This window comes from Rana temporaria, chromosome 6, assembly GCF_905171775.1.
Source record: "Rana temporaria chromosome 6, aRanTem1.1, whole genome shotgun sequence".
NCBI lineage: Eukaryota > Metazoa > Chordata > Amphibia > Anura > Ranidae > Rana > Rana temporaria.
In genome coordinates, this window is record NC_053494.1 from 224315558 (window position 1) to 224342624 (window position 27067).

At 50.3% G+C, this 27067-nt stretch overlaps 1 protein-coding gene across 1 annotated transcript in view; it reads right to left on the bottom strand.

The window, feature by feature from the left end:
- The window catches only part of LOC120944471 (inactive dipeptidyl peptidase 10-like), a 37237-nt gene extending 11355 nt beyond the window's left edge, over nucleotides 1-25882 (bottom strand). The window contains exons 1-6 of the mRNA XM_040358529.1: nucleotides 25867-25882; nucleotides 25528-25683; nucleotides 24152-24199; nucleotides 16273-16371; nucleotides 16119-16188; nucleotides 3733-3927 (exon numbers count right to left, since the gene is read on the bottom strand). Of these exons, the coding sequence (XP_040214463.1) occupies nucleotides 3733-3927; nucleotides 16119-16188; nucleotides 16273-16371; nucleotides 24152-24199; nucleotides 25528-25683; nucleotides 25867-25882 (584 nt within the window). The remainder of the gene's footprint in view (nucleotides 1-3732; nucleotides 3928-16118; nucleotides 16189-16272; nucleotides 16372-24151; nucleotides 24200-25527; nucleotides 25684-25866) is intronic.
- Between the last annotated feature and the right edge of the window lie 1185 nt (nucleotides 25883-27067).

Genomic DNA, 27067 nt, shown 5'->3' on the forward strand with positions numbered 1-27067 from the left:
AGAATTTATTACCAGCAGGGGTGGTAATAAAGAAAGACTTATACAGAGTCCGGACCGCATGCAGGAACAGAGCCTGGACCGCATGCAGGAGCAGAGCCTGGACCGCATGCAGGAGCAGAGCCTGGACTGCATGCAGGAGTAGAGCCTGGACCGCATGCAGGAGCAGAGCCTGGACCGCATGCAGGAGCAGAGCCCGGACCGCATGCAGGAACAGAGCCCGGACCGCATGCAGGAACAGAGCCTGGACCGCATGCAGGAGCAGAGCCCGGACCGCATGCAGGAACAGAGCCCAGACCGCATGCAGGAACAGAGCCCGGACCGCATGCAGGAACAGAGCCCGGACCGCATGCAGGAACAGAGCCTGGACCGCATGCAGGAACAGAGCCTGGACCGCATGCAGGAGCAGAGCCTGGACCGCATGCAGGAACAGAGCCTGGACCGCATGCAGGAGCAGAGCCTGGACCGCATGCAGGAGCAGAGCCTGGACCGCATGCAGGAGCAGAGCCTGGACCGCATGCAGGAACAGAGCCCGGACCGCATGCAGGAACAGAGCCCGGACCGCATGCAGGAACAGAGCCCGGACCGCATGCAGGAACAGAGCCCGGACCGCATGCAGGAACAGAGCCCGGACCGCATGCAGGAGCAGAGCCCGGACCGCATGCAGGAACAGAGCACAGACCTGCACATCATATACTGGAGGAGAAGAATGAAGACTTTCTAAATACAGAAACCACCACAACAAAAAACTACCAGGATGGAGCCAGGACTACACAGTGTGCCCTCCCTATGTCCTCCCCCATACAGTGCCCATCATCTACAGTGTGCCCTCCCCATGTCCTCCCCCATACAGTGCCCATCATCTACAGTGTGCCCTCCCCGTGTCCTCCCCCATACAGTGCCCATCATCTACAGTGTGCCCTCCTTATGTCCTCCCCCATACAGTGACCATCATCTACAGTGTGCCCTCCCTATGTCCTCCCCCATGTGGTGCCCATCATCTACAGTGTGCCCTCCCTATGTCCTCCCCCATACAGTGCCCATCATCTACAGTGTGCCCTCCCTATGTCCCCCCCCATACAGTGCCCATCATCTACAGTGTGCCCTCCCCATGTCCCCCCCCATACAGTGCCCATCATCTACAGTGTGCCCTCCCTATGTCCTCCCACATGTGGTGCCCATCATCTACAGTGTGCCCTCCCTATGTCCTCCCCCATGTGGTGCCCATCATCTACAGTGTGCCCTCCCCATGTCCTCCCCCATACAGTGCCCATCATCTACAGTGTGCCCTCCCCGTGTCCTCCCCCATACAGTGCCCATCATCTACAGTGTGCCCTCCTTATGTCCTCCCCCATACAGTGACCATCATCTACAGTGTGCCCTCCCTATGTCCTCCCCCATGTGGTGCCCATCATCTACAGTGTGCCCTCCCTATGTCCTCCCCCATACAGTGCCCATCATCTACAGTGTGCCCTCCCTATGTCCTCCCCCATGTGGTGCCCATCATCTACAGTGTGCCCTCCCCGTGTCCTCCCCCATACAGTGCCCATCATCTACAGTGTGCCCTCCTTATGTCCTCCCCCATACAGTGACCATCATCTACAGTGTGCCCTCCCTATGTCCTCCCCCATGTGGTGCCCATCATCTACAGTGTGCCCTCCCTATGTCCTCCCCCATACAGTGACCATCATCTACAGTGTGCCCTCCCTATGTCCTCCCCCATGTGGTGCCCATCATCTACAGTGTGCCCTCCCTATGTCCTCCCCCATACAGTGCCCATCATCTACAGTGTGCCCTCCCTATGTCCTCCCACATGTGGTGCCCATCATCTACAGTGTGCCCTCCCTATGTCCTCCCCCATGTGGTGCCCATCATCTACAGTGTGCCCTCCCCATGTCCTCCCCCATACAGTGCCCATCATCTACAGTGTGCCCTCCCCGTGTCCTCCCCCATACAGTGCCCATCATCTACAGTGTGCCCTCCTTATGTCCTCCCCCATACAGTGACCATCATCTACAGTGTGCCCTCCCTATGTCCTCCCCCATGTGGTGCCCATCATCTACAGTGTGCCCTCCCTATGTCCTCCCCCATACAGTGCCCATCATCTACAGTGTGCCCTCCCTATGTCCTCCCACATGTGGTGCCCATCATCTACAGTGTGCCCTCCCTATGTCCTCCCCCATGTGGTGCCCATCATCTACAGTGTGCCCTCCCCATGTCCTCCCCCATACAGTGCCCATCATCTACAGTGTGCCCTCCCCCATACAGTGCCTATCATCTACAGTGTGCCCTCCCTATGTCCTCCCCCATACAGTGCCCATCATCTACAGTGTGCCCTCCCCATGTCCTCCCCCATACAGTGCCCATCATCTACAGTGTGCCCTCCCCATGTCCTCCCCCATACAGTGCCCATCATCTACAGTGTGCCCTCCCCATGTCCTCCCCCATACAGTGCCCATCATCTACAGTGTGCCCTCCCCATGTCCTCCCCCATACAGTGCCCATAATCTACAGTGTGCCCTCCCTGTGTCCTCCCCCATACAGTGCCCATCATCTACAGTGTGCCCTCCTTATGTCCTCCCCCATACAGTGACCATCATCTACAGTGTGCCCTCCCTATGTCCTCCCCCATGTGGTGCCCATCATCTACAGTGTGCCCTCCCTATGTCCTCCCCCATACAGTGCCCATCATCTACAGTGTGCCCTCCCCATGTCCTCCCCCATACAGTGCCCATCATCTACAGTGTGCCCTCCCTATGTCCTCCCCCATACAGTGCCCATCATCTACAGTGTGCCCTCCCTATGTCCTCCCCCATACAGTGCCCATCATCTACAGTGTGCCCTCCCCATGTCCTCCCCCATACAGTGCCCATCATCTACAGTGTGCCCTCCCCCATACAGTGCCCATCATCTACAGTGTGCCCTCCCCATGTCCCCCCCCATACAGTGCCCATCATCTACAGTGTGCCCTCCCCATGTCCTCCCCCATACAGTGCCCATCATCTACAGTGTGCCCTCCCCCATACAGTGCCCATCATCTACAGCGTGCCCTCCCCATATCCCCCCCCATACAGTGCCTATCATCTACAGTGTGCCCTCCCCATGTCCTCCCCCATACAGTGCCTATCATCTACAGTGTGCCCTCCCTATGTCCTCCCCCATGTGGTGCCCATCATCTATAGTGTGCCCTCCCCATGTCCTCCCCCATACAGTGCCTATCATCTACAGTGTGCCCTCCCCATGTCCTCCCCCATACAGTGCCCATCATCTACAGTGTGCCCTCCCCCATACAGTGCCCATCATCTACAGTGTGCCCTCCCCATGTCCCCCCCCATACAGTGCCCATCATCTACAGTGTGCCCTCCCCATGTCCTCCCCCATACAGTGCCCATCATCTACAGTGTGCCCTCCCCCATACAGTGCCCATCATCTACAGCGTGCCCTCCCCATATCCCCCCCCATACAGTGCCTATCATCTACAGTGTGCCCTCCCCATGTCCTCCCCCATACAGTGCCTATCATCTACAGTGTGCCCTCCCTATGTCCTCCCCCATACAGTGCCCATCATCTACAGTGTGCCCTCCCCATATCCCCCCCCATACAGTGCCCATCATCTACAGTGTGCCCTCCCCATGTCCTCCCCCATACAGTGCCCATCATCTACAGTGTGCCCTCCCCATGTCCTCCCCATGTGGTGCCGTTACACAGAGAGCAAAGAGATGTAACAATTCTCACTCTACAGCAGCTATGTGGTCCTTCACTTCCACCGATCCAAGTCCACGGTGCACCTCCTGCAGGATCTTCAGCCCCTGGAATCCGCTCCCTCGCCCATCGAAGCGCCCCACAATCACATTATCCGAGTTTATCAGCACCGAATCCCAATCCACGTGGAACTTGTCTGTAACCAGCTGACTCCCCGGAGACTCGTCCCTGGAAGAGGAAATATGGAGAGAAGTCAACGGGACGTCATTATGAGGACCTATGTCCTTCTATTATACAGATCTCCCCGACCACGTACATAGAGATCTCCCCATCCACGTACACAGAGATCTCCCCATCCACGTACACAGAGATCACCTTATCCACGTACATAGAAATCTCCCCATCCACGTATATAGAGATCTCCCCATCCACGTACAGAGATCTCCCCATCCACGTACATAGAGATCTCCCCATCCACGTACATAGAGATCACCCCATCCACATACATAGAAATCTCCCCATCCACGTACACAGAGATCTCCCCATCCACGTACACAGAGATCTCCCCATCCCCGTACACAGAGATCTCCCCATCCACGTACACAGAGATCTCCCCATCCACGTACACAGAGATCTCCCCATCCACGTACACAGACATCTCCCCATCCACGTACACAGACATCTCCCCATCCACGTTGTAACGGCTACCCACTGGTAGTGAGGGGTATCGGCCGTTGGAGACGTCCTTTTCCCTGGCAAGCTGCGATATGCAGGTACCGCCGGTATATCCCATCGAACGCCCTTCCAAGAAACGAGACGTGCTACGTTTGAAGGGTCAAGTAGACTGACTTTATTTGGCATATTTCACCTGCTTATATCTGGTTACAACTGTTACAAGAACAATGACAGTTTCCGCCCTCCCCTTTTCCCAGTAGGGGGCTTCAACACAGACCCCCTGAAACAATGACATCTCCTTGAATTAATCACTTGGCCAGTTTCTAGACGCTTCGGCACCTCACCCCACTTAACATTTCCTGGCCAGGCACATAGAATTCAATTAACCTTTAAAACAATTATCACTCACACATAATCCCCATCAGCATACACCTCACAGGGGGGCTGTTTACCTGCACACAAAAGAGGGTTCATTAGCATTCCAGCAATGAAAGAGACTTGTCCAGTTAACCCTTTGAGCTCAGAATACAATGTGGTACCTTCACATGTGACAAGCCATGCAGTTCCTTGTAGTCCCCCTGCACGAAGATTATAACTGTCTCGGCAGCATGCCTGTGTCCGTTACACTACTCCCCCTTTGTGGAACACTCCGGCAGACCCGGATTGATCCTTTTCGGATCAACTTGGGGATGTCCGGTCTGCTGTTAGGGTAAAAGTTCCGTTTGCCTGGACAGTCCGTCGGCCTTCCCATTGGCTTACCATGTCGGTAGCTGATGGTGACGGTGAAGAATAGAATTCAATTCTGGAACAGTCACTTGCTTTGCTCTCTCAATGGCTCCCAAAACCTGTTGCTGATGCTCTTGGGACAGATACGGCACCACCTGGATGCAAATCCCATTTAATCTTTTGACAATTTCCGCCTGTTTGTGCATTTCAATGTTCAAGCCACGGGACATCTCATAATACGTGACATAGTGTCGTTGCATCTCTGATTTCTCACTGGCCAACTTGTCACATTCCCATTTTAGACTGTGATATTGTGCCGGATCTACAGTACATGTCGGGGAAGGTAGTCTTACCCGGTTCTCAGCAGCAAGCGGGTTGATTCCAGCAACGCGGGTGGTCACGGGACAAGCAGCAGCAGGTGTAGGTAAATAAGCCGAAGTCAGAGGGCCAATGTCGTTGCCCAGCACCACCTCGGCAGGTAGGTTGTCCATGATACCAACTGTGGTCTTTCCTGACCCGGCTCCCCAGTCTAAGTGCACCCGGGTGGTGGGTACGTGAAATACAGCACCCCCTGCGACCCGGACGGCAACTGTGCGAGTGGACACGTTCTCTGGCTTCACCAGATGTTTTTGAATCAGAGTGATAGTGGCCCCGGTATCTCTTAAGCCTTGTGCTACTTGTCCATTCACTCGTACCTCCTGACGGTGATGCTGACGGTTATCCGGAGAGGCCGCTTGTATTGGGTCTGCCTCATACCAAATTCCCAGACATTCCTCAGGGCCCCCCTCGGTCTCCAGGCAGTGGGCCGCAGAGGGACGTGATGGAATGACCTCTGTGTTAGGTTCTGTGCGTCTCCAATTGTTATTTGTAGCTCTCAAAGGGCAATAACGAGCAATATGTCCCGTGTCGCTGCAGTGATGGCACGTCACCCTAGGCGAATCCCGGGGGTAGTTGCTAGGCCCCTGAGGACGTGGTGGGACTGGAGCCCGAAACTCTGGGCGTGGGGTGACGGTTGGAGTACGCGGTTCTACCTTCTGAGCCAGCCGCGTCGTACCCTGGCTTACTTTCCTTGTCTCCGCGTACTCATCTGCTAGCCGAGCCGCCTCGTTTAAGTTAGCGGGACGGCGATCTCGTACCCAGTCTTGTATGTCTGCGGCCAGGTCTTGGAAGAAATGTTCCATTAGGAACAGCTGCAATACTTCCTCCCCGGTGTTGGCCTTGCACCCTTGGACCCAAAGCGATGCCACCCTTTGTAACTGGTTGGCCCATTCCATGTGGGAGTCCACAGCCATCTTCTTGGACTCCCGGAAGCGCCGGCGGTAGGCTTCTGGCGTTACGGCATATCGGGTTAGCAGCGCCTTTTTAACTTGCTGGTATTGTAAAATATCCTCTGGAGTGAGAGCCCGAAAGGCTTCATTGGCTTTGCCCGACAATTTCCCCGACAAAATAGTGACCCATTGGTCTGGTGGGACCTGGTGTAGTGAGCACTGCCTCTCAAAGTCCGCCAAATATCCATCGATTTCCTCCTCACTTTCTACAAAAGCTTTGAATGCAGTGAACGGTATTTTCTTTCCTGTAGCAGCAGGTGGGGGGGTAGGAACTGCAGGTGTAATGGGCTGTCTCGCTCTTACCAGTTCCAGTTCTTGTCCCCTCTTCGTTTGTATTTCTTCCCTTGCTTCCCGGAACAGCTGGTTGATTAGTTCCACGGACGTTTCTGGATACAAGGATAATCTCCGCTGTACAATCCCAGTAATTACATCTTCTTTGCTGACCGGTGCAAGGGGCTCCGTTCCTTCCATGGATCCATCCATTTCGTCCAGCTCCAGCAGGTCAGCTATCAGCTCCCTCCGTGGTCTGTTGCTGGCGCTCCTACCACGAATCTCCAATAGATCTTTCAGTGTGGATCTTTTCAGCCTGGCGTACTGCGACTCCATTCAGAACTTGCTCTTTGGATAAAAGGACCATCCCACTGCTACCAACCAATGTAACGGCTACCCACTGGTAGTGAGGGGTATCGGCCGTTGGAGACGTCCTTTTCCCTGGCAAGCTGCGATATGCAGGTACCGCCGGTATATCCCATCGAACGCCTTCCAAGAAACGAGACGTGCTACGTTTGAAGGGTCAAGTAGACTGACTTTATTTGGCATATTTCACCTGCTTATATCTGGTTACAACTGTTACAAGAACAATGACAGTTTCCGCCCTCCCCTTTTCCCAGTAGGGGGCTTCAACACAGACCCCCTGAAACAATGACATCTCCTTGAATTAATCACTTGGCCAGTTTCTAGACGCTTCGGCACCTCACCCCACTTAACATTTCCTGGCCAGGCACATAGAATTCAATTAACCTTTAAAACAATTATCACTCACACATAATCCCCATCAGCAGACACCTCACAGGGGGCTGTTTACCTGCACACAAAAGAGAGTTCATTATCTATGCGAAGGGAACATTAGCATTCCAGCAATGAAAGAGACTTGTCCAGTTAACCCTTTGAGCTCAGAATACAATGTGGTACCTTCACTTGTGACAAGCCATGCAGTTCCTTGTAGTCCCCCTGCACGAAGATTATAACTGTCTCGGCAGCATGCCTGTGTCCGTTACACACGTACATAGAGATCTGCCCATCCACGTACATAGAGATCTCCCCATCCCCGTACATAGAGATCTGCCCATCCACGTACATAGAGATCACCCCATCCCCGTATATAGAGATCTGCCCATCCCCGTACATAGAGATCTCCTCATCCCCATACATAGAGATCTGACCATCCACGTACATAGAGATCACCCCATCCCCGTATATAGAGATCTGCCCATCCCCGTACATAGAGATCTCCCCATCCCCATACATAGAGATCTGACCATCCACGTACATAGAGATCACCCCACCCACGTACATAGAGATCACCTTATCCACGTACATAGAGATCTCCCCATCCACGTACATAGAGATCTCCCCATCCACGTACATAGAAATCTCCCCATCCATGTACATAGAAATCTCCCCATCCACGTACATAGAGATCACCTTATCCACGTACATAGAGATCTCCCCATCCACGTACATAGAGATCTCCCCATCCACGTACATAGAGATCTCCCCATCCACGTACATAGAGATCTCCCCATCCACGTACATAGAGATCTCCCCATCCACGTACACAGAGATCTCCCCATCCACGTACATAGAGATCTGCCCATCCACGTACATAGAGATCACCCCATCCCCGTACATAGAGATCTCTCCATCCACGTACACAGAGATCTCCCCATCCACGTACACAGAGATCTCCCCATCCACGTACATAGAAATCTCCCCATCCACGTACACAGAGATCTCCCCATCCACGTACAGAGATCTCCCCATCCACGTACATAGAGATCTCCCCATCCACATACAGAGATCTCCCCATCCACGTACATAGAGATCTCCCCATCCACGTACATAGAGATCACCCCATCCACGTACATAGAGATCACCCCATCCACGTACATAGAGATCACCCCATCCACATACATAGAAATCTCCCCATCCACGTACATAGAGATCACCCCATCCACGTACATAGAGATCACCTTATCCACGTACATAGAAATCTCCCCATCCACGTACATAGAGATCACCCCATCCACGTTGTAACGGCTACCCACTGGTAGTGAGGGGTATCGGCCGTTGGAGACGTCCTTTTTGCTGACAAGTTATGATATGCAGGTACCGCCGGTATATCCCATCGAACGCCCTTCCAAGAAACGAGACGTGCTACGTTTGAAGGGTCAAGCAGACTGACTTTATTTGGCATATTTCACCTGCTTATATCTGGTTACAACTGTTACAAGAACAATGACAGTTTCCGCCCTCCCCTTTTCCCAGTAGGGGGCTTCAACACAGACCCCCTGAAACAATGACATCTCCTTGAATTAATCACTTGACCAGTTTCTAGACTCTTCGGCACCTCACCCCACTTAACATTTCCTGGCCAGGCACATAGAATTCAATTAACCTTTAAAACAATTATCACTCACACATAATCCCCATCAGCATACACCTCACAGGGGGCTGTTTACCTGCACACAAAAGAGGGTTCATTAGCATTCCAGCAATGAAAGAGACTTGTCCAGTTAACCCTTTGAGCTCAGAATACAATGTGGTACATCCGATGGTGACAAGCCATGCAGTTCCTTGTAGTCCCCCTGCACGAAGATTATAACTGTCTCGGCAGCATGCCTGTGTCCGTTACACTACTCCCCCTTTGTGGAACACTCCGGCAGACCCGGATTGATCCTTTTCGGATCAACTTGGGGATGTCCGGTCTGCTGTTAGGGTAAACGTTCCGTTTGCCTGGACCGTCCGTCAGCCTTCCCATTGGCTTACCAGGTCGGTAGCTGATGGTGACGGTGAATAATAGAATTCAGTTCTGGAACAGTCACTTGCTTTGCTCTCTCAATGGCTCCCAAAACCTGTTGCTGATGCTCTTGGGACAGATACGGCACCACCTGGATGCAAATCCCATTTAATCTTTTGACAATTTCCGCCTGTTTGTGCATTTCAATGTTCAAGCCACGGGACATCTCATAATACATGACATAGTGTCGTTGCATCTCTGATTTCTCACTGGCCAACTTGTCACATTCCCATTTTAGACTGTGATATTGTGCCGGATCTACAGTACATGTCGGGGAAGGTAGTCTTACCCGGTTCTCAGCAGCAAGCGGGTTGATTCCAGCAACGCGGGTGGTCACGGGACAAGCAGCAGCAGGTGTAGGTAAATAAGCCGAAGTCAGAGGGCCAATGTCGTTGCCCAGCACCACCTCGGCAGGTAGGTTGTCCATGATACCAACTGTGGTCTTTCCTGACCCGGCTCCCCAGTCTAAGTGCACCCGGGTGGTGGGTACGTGAAATACAGCACCCCCTGCGACCCGGACGGCAACTGTGCGAGTGGACACGTTCTCTGGCTTTACCAGATGTTTTTGAATCAGAGTGATAGTAGTCCCGGAATCTCTTAAGCCTTGTGCTACTTGTCCATTCACTCGTACCTCCTGACGGTGATGCTGACGGTTATCCGGAGAGGCCGCTTGTATTGGGTCTGCCTCATACCAAATTCCCAGACATTCCTCAGGGCCCCCCTCGGTCTCCAGGCAGTGGTCCGCAGAGGGACGTGATGGAGTGACCTCTGTGCTAGGTTCTGTGCGTCTCCAATTGTTATTTGTAGCTCTCAAAGGGCAATAACGAGCAATATGTCCCGTGTCGCTGCAGTGATGGCACGTCACCCTAGGCGAATCCCGGGGGTAGTTGCTAGGCCCCTGAGGATGTGGTGGAACTGGAGCCCGAAACTCTGGGCGTGGGGTGACGGTTGGAGTACGCGGTTCTACCTTATGAGCCAGCCGTGTAGTACCCTGGCTTACTTTCCTTGTTTCCGCGTACTCATCTGCTAGCCGAGCCGCCTCGTTTAAGTTAGCGGGCCGGCGATCTCGTACCCAGTCTTGTATGTCTGCGGCCAGGTCTTGGAAGAAATGTTCCATTAGGAACAGCTGCAATACTTCCTCCCCGGTGTTGGCCTTGCACCCTTGGACCCAAAGGGATGCCACCCTTTGTAACTGGTTGGCCCATTCCATGTGGGAGTCCACAGCCATCTTCTTGGACTCCCGGAAGCGCCGGCGGTAGGCTTCTGGCGTCACGGCATATCGGGTTAGCAGCGCCTTTTTAACTTGCTGGTATTGTAAAATATCCTCTGGAGCGAGAGCCCGAAAGGCTTCATTGGCTTTGCCCGACAATTTCCCCGACAAAATAGTGACCCATTGGTCTGGTGGTACCTGGTGTAGTGAGCACTGCCTCTCAAAGTCCGCCAAATATCCATCGATTTCCTCCTCACTTTCTACAAAAGCTTTAAATGCAGTGAACGGTATTTTCTTTCCTGTAGCAGCAGGTGGGGGGGTAGGAACTGCAGGTGTAATGGGCTGTCTCGCTCTTACCAGTTCCAGTTCTTGTCCCCTCTTCGTTTGTATTTCTTCCCTTGCTTCCCGGAACAGCTGGTTGATTAGTTCCACGGACGTTTCTGGATACAAGGATAATCTCCGCTGTACAATCCCAGTAATTACATCTTCTTTGCTGACCGGTGCAAGGGGCTCCGTTCCTTCCATGGATCCATCCATTTCATCCAGCTCCAGCAGGTCCGCTATCAGCTCCCTCCGTGGTCTGTTGCTGGCGCTCCTACCACGACTCTCCAATAGATCTTTCAGTGTGGATCTTTTCAGCCTGGCGTACTGCGACTCCATTCAGAACTTGCTCTTTGGATAAAAGGACCATCCCACTGCTACCAACCAAATGTAACGGCTACCCACTGGTAGTGAGGGGTATCGGCCGTTGGAGACGTCCTTTTTGCTGACAAGTTATGATATGCAGGTACCGCCGGTATATCCCATCGAACGCCCTTCCAAGAAACGAGACGTGCTACGTTTGAAGGGTCAAGCAGACTGACTTTATTTGGCATATTTCACCTGCTTATATCTGGTTACAACTGTTACAAGAACAATGACAGTTTCCGCCCTCCCCTTTTCCCAGTAGGGGGCTTCAACACAGACCCCCTGAAACAATGACATCTCCTTGAATTAATCACTTGACCAGTTTCTAGACTCTTCGGCACCTCACCCCACTTAACATTTCCTGGCCAGGCACATAGAATTCAATTAACCTTTAAAACAATTATCACTCACACATAATCCCCATCAGCATACACCTCACAGGGGGCTGTTTACCTGCACACAAAAGAAGAGTTCATTATCTATGCGAAGAGTACATTAGCATTCCAGCAATGAAAGAGACTTGTCCAGTTAACCCTTTGAGCTCAGAATACAATGTGGTACATCCGATGGTGACAAGCCATGCAGTTCCTTGTAGTCCCCCTGCACGAAGATTATAACTGTCTCGGCAGCATGCCTGTGTCCGTTACACACGTACATAGAGATCACCTTATCCACGTACATAGAAATCTCCCCATCCACGTACATAGAAATCTCCCCATCCACGTACATAGAGATCTCCCCATCCACGTACATAGAGATCACCCCATCCACATACATAGAAATCTCCCCATCCACGTACATAGAGATCACCCCATCCACGTACATAGAGATCACCTTATCCACGTACATAGAAATCTCCCCATCCACGTACATAGAGATCACCCCATCCACGTACATAGAGATCACCTTATCCACGTACATAGAAATTTCCCCATCCACGTACATAGAAATCTCCCCATCCACGTACATAGAGATCTCCCCATCCACGTACATAGAGATCACCTTATCCACGTACATAGAGATCTCCCCATCCACGTACATAGAAATCTCCCTATCCACGTACATAGAAATCTCCCCATCCACGTACATAGAGATCTCCCCATCTACGTACATAGAGATCACCCCATCCACGTACATAGAGATCTCCCCATCCACGTACATAGAGATCTCCTCATCCACGTACATACTGTAGAGATCTCCCCATCCACGTACATAGAGATCACCCCATCCACGTACATAGAGATCTCCCCATCCACGTACATAGAGATCTCCTCATCCACGTACATACTGTAGAGATCTCCCCATCCCTGTACATAGAGATCTGCCCATCCACGTACATAGAGATCACCCCATCCACGTACATAGAGATCACCCCATCCACGTACATAGAGATCTCCCCATCCACGTACATAGGCAATATGGTGGCCCTCCTGAAGACTGGGTTGGAGAGGAAATATGGTTGCCCTCCTGCAGACTGGGTTAGAGAGGGAATATGGTGGCCCTCCTGAAGACTGGGTTGGGGGGAAATATGGTGGCCATCCTGCAGACTGAGTTGGAGAGGGAATATGGTGGCCCTCCTGCAGACTGGGTTGGAGAGGGAATATGGTGGCCCTCCTGCAGACTGGGTTGGAGAGGGAATATGGTGGCCCTCCTGCAGACTGGGTTGGAGAGGGAATATGGTGGCCCTCTTGTAGACTGGGTTGGAAAAGGGAATATGGTGGCCCTCCTGAAGACTGGGTTGGAGTGGAAATATGGTGGTCCTCCTGAAGACTGGGTTGGAGAGGGAATATGGTGGTCCTCTTGCAGACTGGGTTGGAGAGGGAATATGGTGGTCCTCACGTAGACTGGGTTAGAAAGGGAATATGGTGGCCCTCCTGCAGACTGGGTTGGAGAAGCTCCTTCACTTGAGACAGAAATAATTATAAACAACAGAAATCTATGAAGATAAATGAATGCCACCTTTTCAGACTGCAGGAATTTTGTATGATTGTATTACGATGACACAGAGATCACCCCATCCATGTACACAGAGAGCTTCACATCCACGTCCATAGAGATCTCCCCATCCACATCCATAGAGATCTCCCCATCCACAGAGATCTCCCCATCCACATCCATAGAGATCTCCCCATCCACATCCATAGAGATCTCCCCATCCACGTACATAGGAAATATGGTGGTCCTCCTGCAGACTGGGTTGGAGAGGGAATATGGTGACCCTCCTGCAGACTGAGTTGGAGAGGGAATATGGTGGCCCTCCTGCAGACTGGGTTGGAGAGGGATTATGGTGGCCCTTCTGTAGACTGGGTTGGAGAGGGATTTTGGTGGCCCTTCTGCAGACTGGGTTGGAGAGGGAATATGGTGGCCCTCCTGCAGACTGGGTTGGAGGGGGAATATGGTGGCCCTCTTGTAGACTGGGTTGGAAAAGGGAATATGGTGGCCCTCCTGAAGACTGGGTTTGAGAGGGAATATGGTGGCCCTTCTGCAGACTGGGTTGGAGAGGGAATATGGTGGTCCTCCTGCAGACTGGGTTGGAGAGGGAATATGGTGGCCCTCTTGTAGACTGGGTTGGAAAAGGGAATATGGTGGCCCTCCTGAAGACTGGGTTGGAGAGGGAATATAAATAAAAATATAAAAAGCCGCGCCACTGGAGAGGGAATATGGTGGCCCTTCTGAAGACTGGGTTGGAGAGGGAATATGGTGGCCCTCTTGTAGACTGGGTTGGAAAAGGGAATATGGTGGCCCTCCTGAAGACTGGGTTGGAGGGGGAATATGGTGGTCCTCCTGAATACTGGGTGGGTTGGAGAGGGAATATGGTGGCCCTCCTGAAGACTGGGTTGGAGAAGCTCCTTCACTTGAGACAGAAATAATTCTCAACATAAATCTATGAAGATAAATGAATGCCACCTTTTAGACTGCAGGAACTTTGTATGATTGTATTACGATGACTTGTCTGGTGGAGACAAAGCCAAACACCTGAAGACAAAGCATATGTAATGTACTTTGTGTGAACCGGGCTAGGGACTGGTGCCGAACGGTACGGTCTGGGTGGGCACAGAGTCACCAAGCTCGTCTAGGTGGCTAGTTCTTTAATTTGCTAATGTTTATGTTGGCTGTTCCTTAGTTATATCTGATTCCTGTATACGGTTTGCATTGTTTAGGATAATGTGATCAGGCCCTTCCTGGTCTGGTGTGGTATATATTCTGTGTAAATTATCAATAAAGAGAGTTCCAGTCTGCACCTGAGCTAGTGTCGTCTAGTCTTGGGTACTCAGCTATAATACCCAATTCCCGGATCCAGACTGGAGGAAGCTTTATCTTGACAGATGCACCCATGCTAGGTGGTAGGCGGTTCCGTCAAATTTTTTGGCAAGCAGAGGAACGCTTCCTGCAGTCTGGGACATCCAACCCACCACTGGGATCTGAGGTCCTGATAGCAGAAGACGAGAGATACAGATACCAGCCGCCATGGAAGAGGAACTTCGTAACGAGACTGCAGGAGATGCGCATACAGCACAGAGGACCAGAGTCAGTGCAGGTCCTGCTGGGATGGTCTGACTGCCCGCTGGGTACTCCGGAAGGAAGAGCTGGACCGAGTGTAGCACTGCCAGGGAAGAGTTCTCCCCTCCACCCAGGAAATTTACCCCCCATGTACATAGAGACCTCCCACGAGTACAGAGAAATATCATTCCGCATCTAACAATATCAGTCCAGCACACGCAGCCCACTGGTCCCACACAACAGAGGGGAACGAGCCCCAAACATCCCTACTGCGGACTGACGCACTACCTCTGCTGGAGGTCAGGTCCAAGCATTAACTACCCTTTCAGTAAAACAATACTAAGGTTGGTTTTCTCCTTTCCTCCTGCAGAGAAATGTACGCAGTTCTAGATTTAAAATAAAATCCTGCGCCTAAAAGTCCATAAATCTCACAAGACACCCGAAATGTGATGACGTGTATACAGTTGTTGGTGAGATAATATTCCTCCACTGACACCACAGCACCGCGGGCCTCTTACCCTCAAGTGTGGACCACTAAAACCCTCAGAGAACGTCTCGACACACAAAAAAGTCCAGGCTCCATCCAATGTGTTTTGTCCAATCAGACGTCATCAGGGTGGAGCCTGGACATGACACGTCACACTGCTGTATGAACGGACCGCGGCATAAGCTTTTATAAATGACACGCTTGATTTGTGTGCGAGTATTCCGGATCCGTTTTCATAAAATTTCAGAAGTTACTTACCTACTACACGATGAGGAGGAGGAGTCTGGACTTATCTTTTGCACATCTAACTTGTGGAGAGACCTTCTCAGAGGGGACAACCAGACTTCAGGTTGGTGCCGTATCTGGTGAGCAGGAGTGAGGAGTGCAGTCAGACCACCTATAATTTCGTGGTCCACACGTGAGGGTAAGAGGCCCGGGGGGCTGTGGTGTCGGTGGAGGAATTTTATCTCACATTTCCGGTGTCTTGTGAGATTTATGTTCTCTGCCGCAGATTTCTTTACATAGGTAGTCATGTGAAAAGACAATCGTTCCACCAGGAGAAGAGATGGAAATCAGCCGATCGCGAGGAAGGCAGGAGACCCAAATGGTCCAATCTGACCCAAATTGTTCCCGATCCCCATTAGAGGAGATCATAAAACGGTCGTATTTCACTGATTGGCGGATTTTCCAGCTCTTCTCGGTTTTCGGAGGGATTGGGGAACTCACACGATGAGGAGGAGGGGATATCTGTTCTGCTCATTGAAGTCCCGAGGAAAGGAAAGCCGGAGAGGAAGTTCTACAAGAGAAGAAGATCGGGGTGAGTAAGCGCCGGGGGGAGGGAAGGCCCCACAAATGCAGACGCTGGATGGCGAATCCTCACCGTAATCTTCAATATCAATCGTCTTTATCTCACTGCGGAAGATCTGCTTCTGGGAGACGGCGTCCTGCAAAACCGAATTGTTCTCCATCGTGAAAAAATCTGCAGGAGGCAAAAGACGAAGAATCTGATAAAGAACACAAACCCCTCCCCCACCATGACTGTCCAATTCCTAACCCTAACCCTAAGGGAAAATCCTAACCCTACCCCTAACTTTACCCCTAGCCCAAAGGGAAAACCCTAAACCCTACCCCTAAACCTAACCCTAACCATAAACCTAAGCCTAAACCCTTAACATAACCCTACCCATAACCCCAACCCAACCCCTAAGGAAAAACCCTAAACTCAAAACGCTACCCCTACCCCTAAACCCTAACCTTAACCACTAACTCTAAACCCTCAGCCCAAACCTAATCGTAAGGGAAAACCTTAATCCTACCCCTAAACCCAAACCTAACTCTGAGGGAAAACCCTAACTCCCTAACACTAACCCTAAGGGAAAACCCTAAACCCTACCCCTAACCCCAACCCCAAACCATAATTCTAACCCTAACCTTAACCCTAAACGCTAACCCTAACCCCAAATCTAACCCAAAGGGAAAACCAAAACCATACCCCAAAGGAAAAACCCTAAATGCTACCCCTAACCACAACCCTAACCCCAAACCTAACCCTAAGGGAAAACCCTAACCTCAACCCTAACCCCAAACCAAACCCTAAAGGAAAACCCTAACCCCAACCCCTAACACTAACACCAACCCTAACCCCAACCCTAAGGGAAAACCCTAACCCCAACTCCAACCATAACCCCTAACCCTAAACCCTAACCCCAAACCTAACCCTAAGGGAAAACCCTAACCCTACCCATATCCCCAACCCTAACCCCACCCTAACCCTAAGGGAAAATCCTAACCCTTCCCCAAACTTAAACTCTAACCTTACCCCTAACCCTAAGGGAAAACCCTAAACCCTACCCCTAAACCTAACCATACCCCTAAACCTAAGCCTAAACCCTTACCCTAAACCTGACCCCAATCCTAAGGGAAAACCTTAAACTTTAAACACTACCCCTAGCCCTAACCTTAACCATAACCTTAATTCTAAACCCTCAGCCCAACCCTAATCGTAAGGGAAAACATTAACCCTACCCCTAACCTAACCCTAACCCTGAGGGGAAATCCTTACCCCAACCCTAACTCTAACCCTGAACCCTAACCCCAAACCTTACCCTAACGGAAAACCCTAACCCTACCCCTAGGCCCCTAACACTAACCCTAACTCTAAAGGGAAAACCCTACCCATAACCCCAACCCCAAACCCTAATTCTAACCCTAACACCTTAACCCTAAGGGAAAACCCTAAATGCTACCCCTACCCTTAACCCCAACCCTAACCACAAACCTAACCTGAACCTTAACCCTAAACTCTAACCCCAAACCTAACCCTACCCCAAAGGGAAAACCCTAAATGCTATCCCTAACCACAACCCTAACCCTAAACCCCAACCCCAAACCTAACCCTAAGGGAAAACTCCAACCCTAATCTTAACCTCAAACCTAACCCTAACCTCAAACCTAACGCTAAGGGAAAACCCCAACCATAACCCCTAACACCAACCCTAACCCCAACCCTAAGGGAAAACCCTAACCCCAACCCTAACCCTGAACCCTAACCCCAAACCTAACCCTAAGGAAAAACCCTAGCCTTACCCCTATCCTCAACCCTAACCCCACCCCCAAACCTAACCCTAAGGGAAAATCCTAACCCTACCCCAAACCCTAACCTTACCCCTAACCCTCACCCTAACAATAAGCCTAAACCCTTAACCTAAACCTACCCCTAAGGGAAAACCCTAAACTCTAAACGTTACCCCTAGCCCTAAACCATAACCTTAACCCTAACCCCTAACCCTAACTCTAAACCCTCAGCCCAACCCTAATCATAAGGGAAAACCTTAACCCTACCCCTAACCCCAAACCTGAGGGAAAATCCTAACCCCAACCCATACTCTAACCCTAAACCCTAACCCAAAACCTAACCCTAAGGGATAACCCTAACCCCTAACACTAACCCCAACACTAGCCCCCTAACACCCTACCCCTTAGGGAAAACCCTAAACCCTACCCCTTACCCCAACCATAACCTTAACCCGAACCCTAACCACAAACCTAACCCTAACCTTAACCCTAAACCTACCCCTACCCAAAAGGGAAAACCCTAAACCCTAAATGCTACCCCTAACCACAACCCTAACCCTAAGGGAAAACCCTAACGCCAACCATAACCCCTAACCCCAACCCTAACCTCAAACCTAACCCTAACCCCAAACCTAACCCTAAGGCAAAACCATAACCCCAACCATAACCCCTAACCCTAACACCAACCCTAACCCTAAGGGAAAACCCTAACCTCAATACCAACCATAACTCCTAACCCTAACTCGAACCCTGAATCCTAACCCTAAGGGAAAATGCTAACCCTACCCCAAACCTAAACCCTAAACCTAAGGGAAAACCCTAAACCCTAGACCTAAACCTAATGCTAACCATAAACCTAAGCCTAAACCCTAAACGCTACCCCTAGCCCTAACCTAGCCCTAGCCCTAAGGAAAAACCCTCAGCCCAACCCAAATCATAAGGGAAAACCTTAACCCTACCCCTAACCCCAACCTAACTCTGAACCCTAACCCCAAACCTAACCCTAAGGGAAAACCCTAACCCTACCCCCCTAAAACTAAGGGAAAACCCTAAACCCTACCCCCTTATTCTAACCCTAACACCCTAACCCTAAGGGAAAACCCTAAATGCTACCCCTAACCCCTTATTCTAACCCTAACACCCTAACCCTACCCCTATGGGAAAATCCTAAACCCTAAATGCTACCCCTAACCTTATCCCCAACCCTAACCCTAACGACAAACGTAACCCTAACCCCAACCTTACTCTAATAGATAACTGGATGACAAACAGTTATCTTAAACTCAACGGTTCGAAAACAGAACTTCTACTGTTTCACATCAACCGGAAAAATCCCCACGCGACAACATGGACACCCCCACCCATTCTGGGTAAAACTATCACCCCTAGCACCAAAGTCAAAAGTCTCGGAGTCATTTTCGACACCTACATGACAATGGATGCACAAATAGGGTCAGTAGTCAGCGGATCCCACCATCTGCTGCGCCTACTACGCAGACTCCTCCCTTTATCCCGAAAGAGGACATTGCAGTCGTGGTGGGAACAATCATCAATTCCAGACTCGACTACGCAAATGCCCTCTATCTAGGACTCCCAAAGTACCAAACCACTCCTCTGCAAGTCGTTCAAAATACGGCCGCTCAACTAGTGACTGGGAAAAACCCTGGGAATCAATCTCACCTTCACCGAGATCCCTTCACTGAGATCCCTTCGCTGAGATCCCTTCACTGAGATCCCTTCACTGAGATCCCTTCACTGAGATCCCTTCACTGAGAACCCTTCACCGAGATCCCTTCGCTGAGATCCCTTCACTGAGATCCCTTCCCTGAGATCCCTTCACTGAGATCCCTTCACTGAGATCCCTTCACCGAGATCCCTTCACTGAGATCCCTTCACTGAGATCCCTTCATTGGTTGCCAGTAAAAGACAGAATCACTTTCAAGGCACTCTGCCTAATACATAAGTGTATTCAAGGCAACGCCCCCCAATATCTATGCAAAAAAATAAAAGCCCACAACCCCAATCGCATTCTGCGATCCACCAATCAAAACCTCCTCCAGATACCCAAGGCCAGATACAAGTCCAAAGGAGATCGCAGATTTGCAGTCCAAGGACCCCGCCTGTGGAATGCACTACCAACCACCATCCGATTGGAGGAGAACCACTTGGCCTTCAGGAGAAAGATTAAAACCCATCTCTTCTGAGGTCAAGGGGTTCCTTACCCATGAAATGCATACAGCGCCCAGAGGCCATTCAGTTCCCATGTGTTGCGCTATATAAGTTTTTCACTCACTCACTAACCCTACCCCAAAGGGAAAACCCTAAACCTACCCCTACCCAAAAGGGAAAACCCTAAATGCTAACCCTAACCCCACCCCTAACCCTACCCAAAAGTGAAAACCCTAAATGGTACCCCTAACCCTACCCTACCCTAACCACAACCCTAACCCCAAACCTAACCCTAAGGGAAAATCCTAACCCTACCCCTAACTCTAATACTAACCCCAATCCTAACCCTATCCCCAACCCCCTAACACTAACCCTAAACACAAACCTAGCCCTAAGGGAAAACCCTACAACTAACCCCAACCCCAATCCTAACCCCCTAACCCTAAGGGAAAACCCTAAATGCTACCCCTACCCTTAACCCCAACCCTAAACCCTACCCCTAGCCTAATCCTAAGGGAATACCCTAACCCCAACCCTACCTCTAAGGGAAAACCCTAAACGCTACCCCTAACCCCAACCTTAGCCCCCTAACCCTACGGGAAAATACTAAACCCTAAATGCTCCCCCTAACCCTAAACCCTTACCCCAACCCTAACGCTCCCTCTAACCCTGACCCTACCGGCAATCCCTAATCCCAACCCTAACCCCAAACCTAACCCTAAGGGAAAACCCTAACCCCAAACCCTAAGGGAAAACCCTAACCCTACCCATAACACTAATCCCAACCCTAACCCTTACCCCTAACCCTAAGGGAAAACCCCAAATCTTAAACACAAACCTAACCCTAACCCTAAGGGAAAACCCTAACCCTACTTCTCCCCCTAACACTAACCCCAACCCATAACCCTAAAGGAAAACTCTAAACCCTAAATGCTACCCCAACCCTAACCCTAAGGGAAACCCTAACACTAACCCCAACCCTAAGGGAAAACTCTAAAACCTAACCCTAACCCTAAGGAAAAACGCTAAACCCTAAATGCTACCCCTAACCTCAACCCTAACACCCAACTTTAACCCCAAACCTAAACATAACCCTAACCCCAAGGGAAAACCCTAACCATACCCCTAACCCCCTACCTCAAACCTACCCCTAACCCCAAGGGAAAACCATCAACCCTAAACACTACCCCTAAGGGAAAACGCTAAACCCAAAAATGCTACCCCTAACCCTAAACCTTAACCCTAAGGGAAAACCCTAACCCTAATCTCTAAACCTAACCCTACCCCCTAACCCCAAGGGGAAACCCTAACCATACCCCTAAGGAAAATGCTAAACCCTAAACGCTACCCCTAACCAACAACTTTAACCCCAAACCTAAACATAACCCTAACCCTAACCCCAAGGGAAAAACCTAACCTCAAACCTAACCTTACTCCTGACCCTAAGAGAAAACCCTCATCCCTAAACATTACCCCTAACCCCTAAGGGAAAACGCTAAACTTTAAATGCTACCCCTAACCCTAAGGGAAAACCCTATCCCTACCCCTAACCTTAACCTCTAAACCTAACCCTACCCCCCGACCCTAAGGGAAAACCCTAAATGCTACCCCGAACCTTAAACCTAACCCTCACCCTAAGGGAAAACCTTAACCCTACCCTTAACCTCCTAACCCTACCCCTAAGGGAGAACCCTAAATACTACCCCTAACCCTAACCATAAACCTAAGCCTAAACCCTAACCCCTAACTCCCTAATCCTCATCCCTAAACCTAACCCCCAACCCTAACCCCACCCCTAACTCTAACCCTAAATCCTAACCCTAAACCTAACCTCTAAACCTTAACCCCATAACCCTATCACTAACTCTAAACCCTAAACCCCAACCCTAATCCCCTAACCCCAACCCTTACCCCCTAAACCTAAACCCACCCCTAACTCTACCCCTAAAACCCTAACTCCTAACCCAACCTTAACCCCCTAACCCATAAAGAACACACACCCCTCCCCCACCCCCACCATGACTGTTCCAATTCCTGAGTCTTAGGCCCCGTACACACGACCAAACATGTATGCTGAAATTGGTCCGCGGGCCAGTTTCAGCATACATGTTCGGTCGTGTGTAGGCGCGAGCGGGCCGAATTCCAGCAAACATTTGCCCGCCGGGCCTTTTCCCAGCGGGCAAATATTCCTGGACGTGTTTTAAAACCGTCCGCTGGAATCCTGCCCGCTCGGACATGTACGGTCGTCAGTACAGACCTACCGTACATGTCCGAGCGCCCGCCGTCCCTCGCATGCGTGGAAGCCTTTAAATGGCAGGCCCGCCCACGTCTCCGCGTCATCGCCGCGGCGACGACGCGGACACTCCCCGCGTATTGTTTACGCGCGGACTTCTGTACAATGATTAGTACAACCATCATACAGAAGCCCTCTGGCAGGCATGTACGGTGAAAACGGTCCGACGGACCGGTTTCATCGTACATGTTTGCTCGTGTGTACCGGGCCTTAGCCTTATTTTTCAAGGGAAAACCCTAAAGCCCAACCCTATACCTAACCACTAACATTACCCCTAACTCTAACCCCTATCCCTTACCCAAACCCTAAATCCTAACCCCCTAACACCAACCCTAAACCGTAACCCATAAAGAACACACCCCCCTCCCCCACTGTAACGGTCACCACCGTTTACGATATTCCCATTCCATCAGCCACAACAGCTTATCTGACACTCCAACCATCCAGCAGACCTGATCCATACCAATTCCCCAGAAAGACGAGACAAGCTCCGTTCTCTGAGTCAAAATGTATGAACTAACTTTAAATGGTTCCTTAGCTTTCTTATATACAGTACAAATATGTTACAGTAATCAAAGGAACAAAGGAACTCTCCACCCACACATCACACAGTGGGGCCTCAATCACATTCTTTTAGCTAATGACATTCAGAAAAGTTAATTATCCCCAGACGTCTGGACTCCAATACTAAGTGATTCACCTGCATAATACACATTTCTATGTCAGACATTTTGGCACCGATTTAACCGATATGACCTAATTACTACAGCTGAGAAGTCAGACTCTCACCTGCTATTCCTATCACATAGTATCATCAATAGACTTTTCACACAAACACATTCCTTTACTAAACATAATTGACATGCTAATTCCCTACCCCTGAAAGAAGACATCTGACCTTTCAGACTTAGCTAGCATCTCACAATGGAATGTCTAGGAGCAGCCCCAATTAACATCTCAAAAGCATGTGTCCTCACATTGAATGGAAACACTCCACTGACCAGGTGGGGTCAGAATAACCACTTGTAATATCTCAAGATATCCTGCAATATGAATTATCAGATATCAGTCACCCTATACCCAAAAGGGGCACAGAGTGACCCTAGACCCAAGAGTCATTAGTGACACTGGGACAGGAGTACCCCTCATCCTTCAAAAGTCTCTGGGTGGCACGGGTCCTTCCGTTACACCCACCATGACTGTTCCAATTCCTGAGTCCTAGCCTTATTCTTCAAGGAAGACCCTAACCCCTAAACCCTAACTTTAACACCCTAACCCTAAGCCCATAACCTAACCCTAAACCCTAACCTCTAACCCATAGGTGGCAAACACAAGGCCCGCGGGCCAAATCCGGTCCTCCAGGCCATTTCATGTGGCCCCTTGCAGCTGCAGGAGAGCTCCAGCCCTCCCCTGGTCCTACTCTAGACCCTTACTTTCTGTTTTCAAGCAATGCATCCAGCTTCTTCCCAGTAGCAGCATAAGGAAATGGGGTGCATTGTGATGTAAGGGAGAGTGGGGGACTCAACTTCTGATGGTGGGGGGGCTCTTGACATCTAATGTAAGGGGGAGGGGATGCTCTGGACATCTAATATTACAGATACAACCGGCCCTTTTGAGGGCAATCATAATGCTGATGCAGCCCCCCATGAAATGGAGTTTGACACCCCTGCTCTAACCCAAAACCCTGTGATTGGTTACATTTGGGATTGGGGTTGGGACTGACCTGAGGGGTTGATGGTGCTGTGGACGGTGAACATCGGGACTCCGGGACCTACAAGGCAGGAAAGACGGGTCAGAACATGTGGAGGAAAGAAATGGCCGCCAACTCTCTGGAGCTATGAGTATGAAGAGAGAAGGAAATGAAATGTCAGATTCTGAGGATCTCACCCATATATTATACAATCACTTATGGATTCCGATCTGCCCATCGCTGAAAGAGAAAACTGGACACAATGTACACCTGCTAAGGGGAATCTTCAGCCAGTTCCCCATGGTTCTCCTCTATGAGGGTTCTTTGCTGAGTCTAGGGGCGGTGAATGGATCTTATGGAGGATCTTATGGAGGATCTTATGGAGGATCTTTTGATGGATCCTATGGAGGATCTTATGGAGGATCTTATGATGGATCTTATGGAGGATCTTATGATGGATCTTATGATGGATCTTATGATGGGTCTTATAGAGAATCTTATGGTGGATTTTATAGAGAATCTTATGGAGGATCTTATGATGGATCTTTTGGTGAATCTTTCAGTTGATGGATCTTATGGAGGATCTTATGATTGATCTTATGGTGGATCTTTCTGTTGATGGATCTTATGGAGGATCTTTTAGAGAATCTTATGGTGGATCTTATGATTGATCTTATGGTGGATCTTTCTGTTGATGGATCTTATGGAGGATCTTTTAGAGAATCTTATGGAGGATCTTATGATGGATCATATAGAGAATCTTATGGAGGATCTTATGATGGATCTTATGGAGGATCTTTTTGTTGATGGATTTTATGATAGATCTTTTGATAGACCTTTTGGTGGATCTTTCTGTTGATGGATCTTATGGAGGATCTTACGATGGATCATATGATGGATTTTATGATGGATCTTATGGAGGATCTTTTTGTTGATGGATCTTATGATGGATCTTTCTGTTGATGAATCTTATGATGGATCTTATGGAGGCTCTTATGGTGGATCTTATGATGGATCTTATGGAGGCTCTTATGGTGGATCTTATGATGGATCTTATGGAGGCTCTTATGGTGGATCTTATGATGGATCTTATGGAGGATCTTTTTGTTGATGGATCTTATGATGGATCTTATGGAGGATCTTTTTGTTGATGGATCTTATGATGGATCTTATGATGGATCTTATGGTGGATCTTTCTGTTGATGAATCTTATGATGGATCTTATGGAGGCTCTTATGGTGGATCTTATGATGGATCTTATGGAGGATCTTTTTGTTGATGGATCTTATGATGGACCTTTTGGTGGATCTTATGGAGGATCTTTTGATGGATTTAGAACATTTGAACCACCACAACATTTAGTCAGACAATCTGCAGCATTGGGATCCTGTGATTGGTCGGTTTCTCACCTTTGCAGTGCAGTAGGAAGTGATGATTTAAGGGGCTGAACTTTGCGTTGAAGAAGGAGCATTGATCGCGGACCAATCCACAGGACAGACACTGACGGTTCAGCAATCCGAATATGGAGACGCTGGAGGGAGAAGGAGTGACAGTTAGTCGGGTTTCTCGGGGTCAGACATAAAAACAAATATCCCGGAGTCTAAGGTAGTTAAATGATAAAATTAATTCCAAAAAAAGTAAAGTTTACACATTTCGCCCCTCCCCAGGGCTGTGATTTTCTTAGTGACTGAGTCACCTGCCCTGATGAAGGGGGGGTCTGTTTGGCCCCCAAAATGCGTAAACTTTACTCTGCTTTGAGTTCATTTTGTTCATTTATTGGACTCTCATTGGATTGCATGCGTGTCAGTGTCAGTGTGTACTCTGGGAACACCCAACCATGGGAGCAGCTCAGAGTTCAATGACCCAATGGGAGGGGATGAGACTTGGGGGGGGCTATATGGGTTGGGGGAGTCTCCGAGGGTTTAAGGGGATATCCTGGGGCTTGTAGGGGGTCTCAGATTGAATGTGGGTGGTCTCTGGGGAATTACGGGTTCAGATGAGGATTATAAGGGTCTCTGGGGGGATTAGAGGGTCTCTGTGGGTCTCAGAGGCATTGTGGGGGCTCTCTTGGAGATTGTGGGGGGTCTCTGGGGGGATGTGGAGGTTCTCTGAGATATTGTAGGAGTTCTAAGGGGGATTGTAGGGGGGGGTCTCAGGGGATTCTGAGGGTCTCTGGGAGGATGTGGTGGGTCCCCGGGGCATTGTAGAGGGTTTTGGGGGGATTGTGGGGGGTCTCAGGGGATTCTGAGGGTGTGGTGGGTCCCCGGGGGATTGTAGAGGGTATTGGGGGATTGTGGGGGTTCCCTGGGGAATTGTGGAGGTTCTCTGAGATATTGTAGGAGTTCTAAGGGGGATTGTAGGGGGGGGATCTCAGGGGATTCTGAGGGTCTCTGGGAGGTTGTGGTGGGTCCCTGGGGCATTGTAGAGGGTATTGGGGGGATTGTGGGGGGGTCTCAGGGGATTCTGAGGGTCTCTGGGAGGTTGTGGTGGGTCCCCGGGGAATTGTAGAGGGTATTGGGGAATTGTGGGGGTTCCCTGGGGAATTGTGGAGGTTTTCTGGGGGAATGTAGGGGGGTCTTTGGTGGAATTGTAGGGGTCTCAGGGGGATTGTGGGGTCTCTGAGATATTGTAGAAGTTCTAAGGGGGATTGTGGGGGGTCTCTGGGAGGTTGTGGTGGGTCCCCGGGGCATTGTAGAGGGTATTGGGGCATTGCGGGGGTTCCCTGGGGAATTGTGGAGGTTTTCTGGGGGAATGTAGGGGGATCTTTGGTGGAATTGTAGGGATCTTAGGGGGATTGTGGGGTCTCTGAGATATTGTAGAAGTTCTAAGGGGGATTGTGGGGGGTCTCTGGGAGGATGTGGTGGGTCCCCGAGGGATTGCAGAGGGTATTGGGGGCATTGTGGGGGTTCTCTGGGGAATTGTGGAGGTTTTCTGGGGGAATGTAGGGGG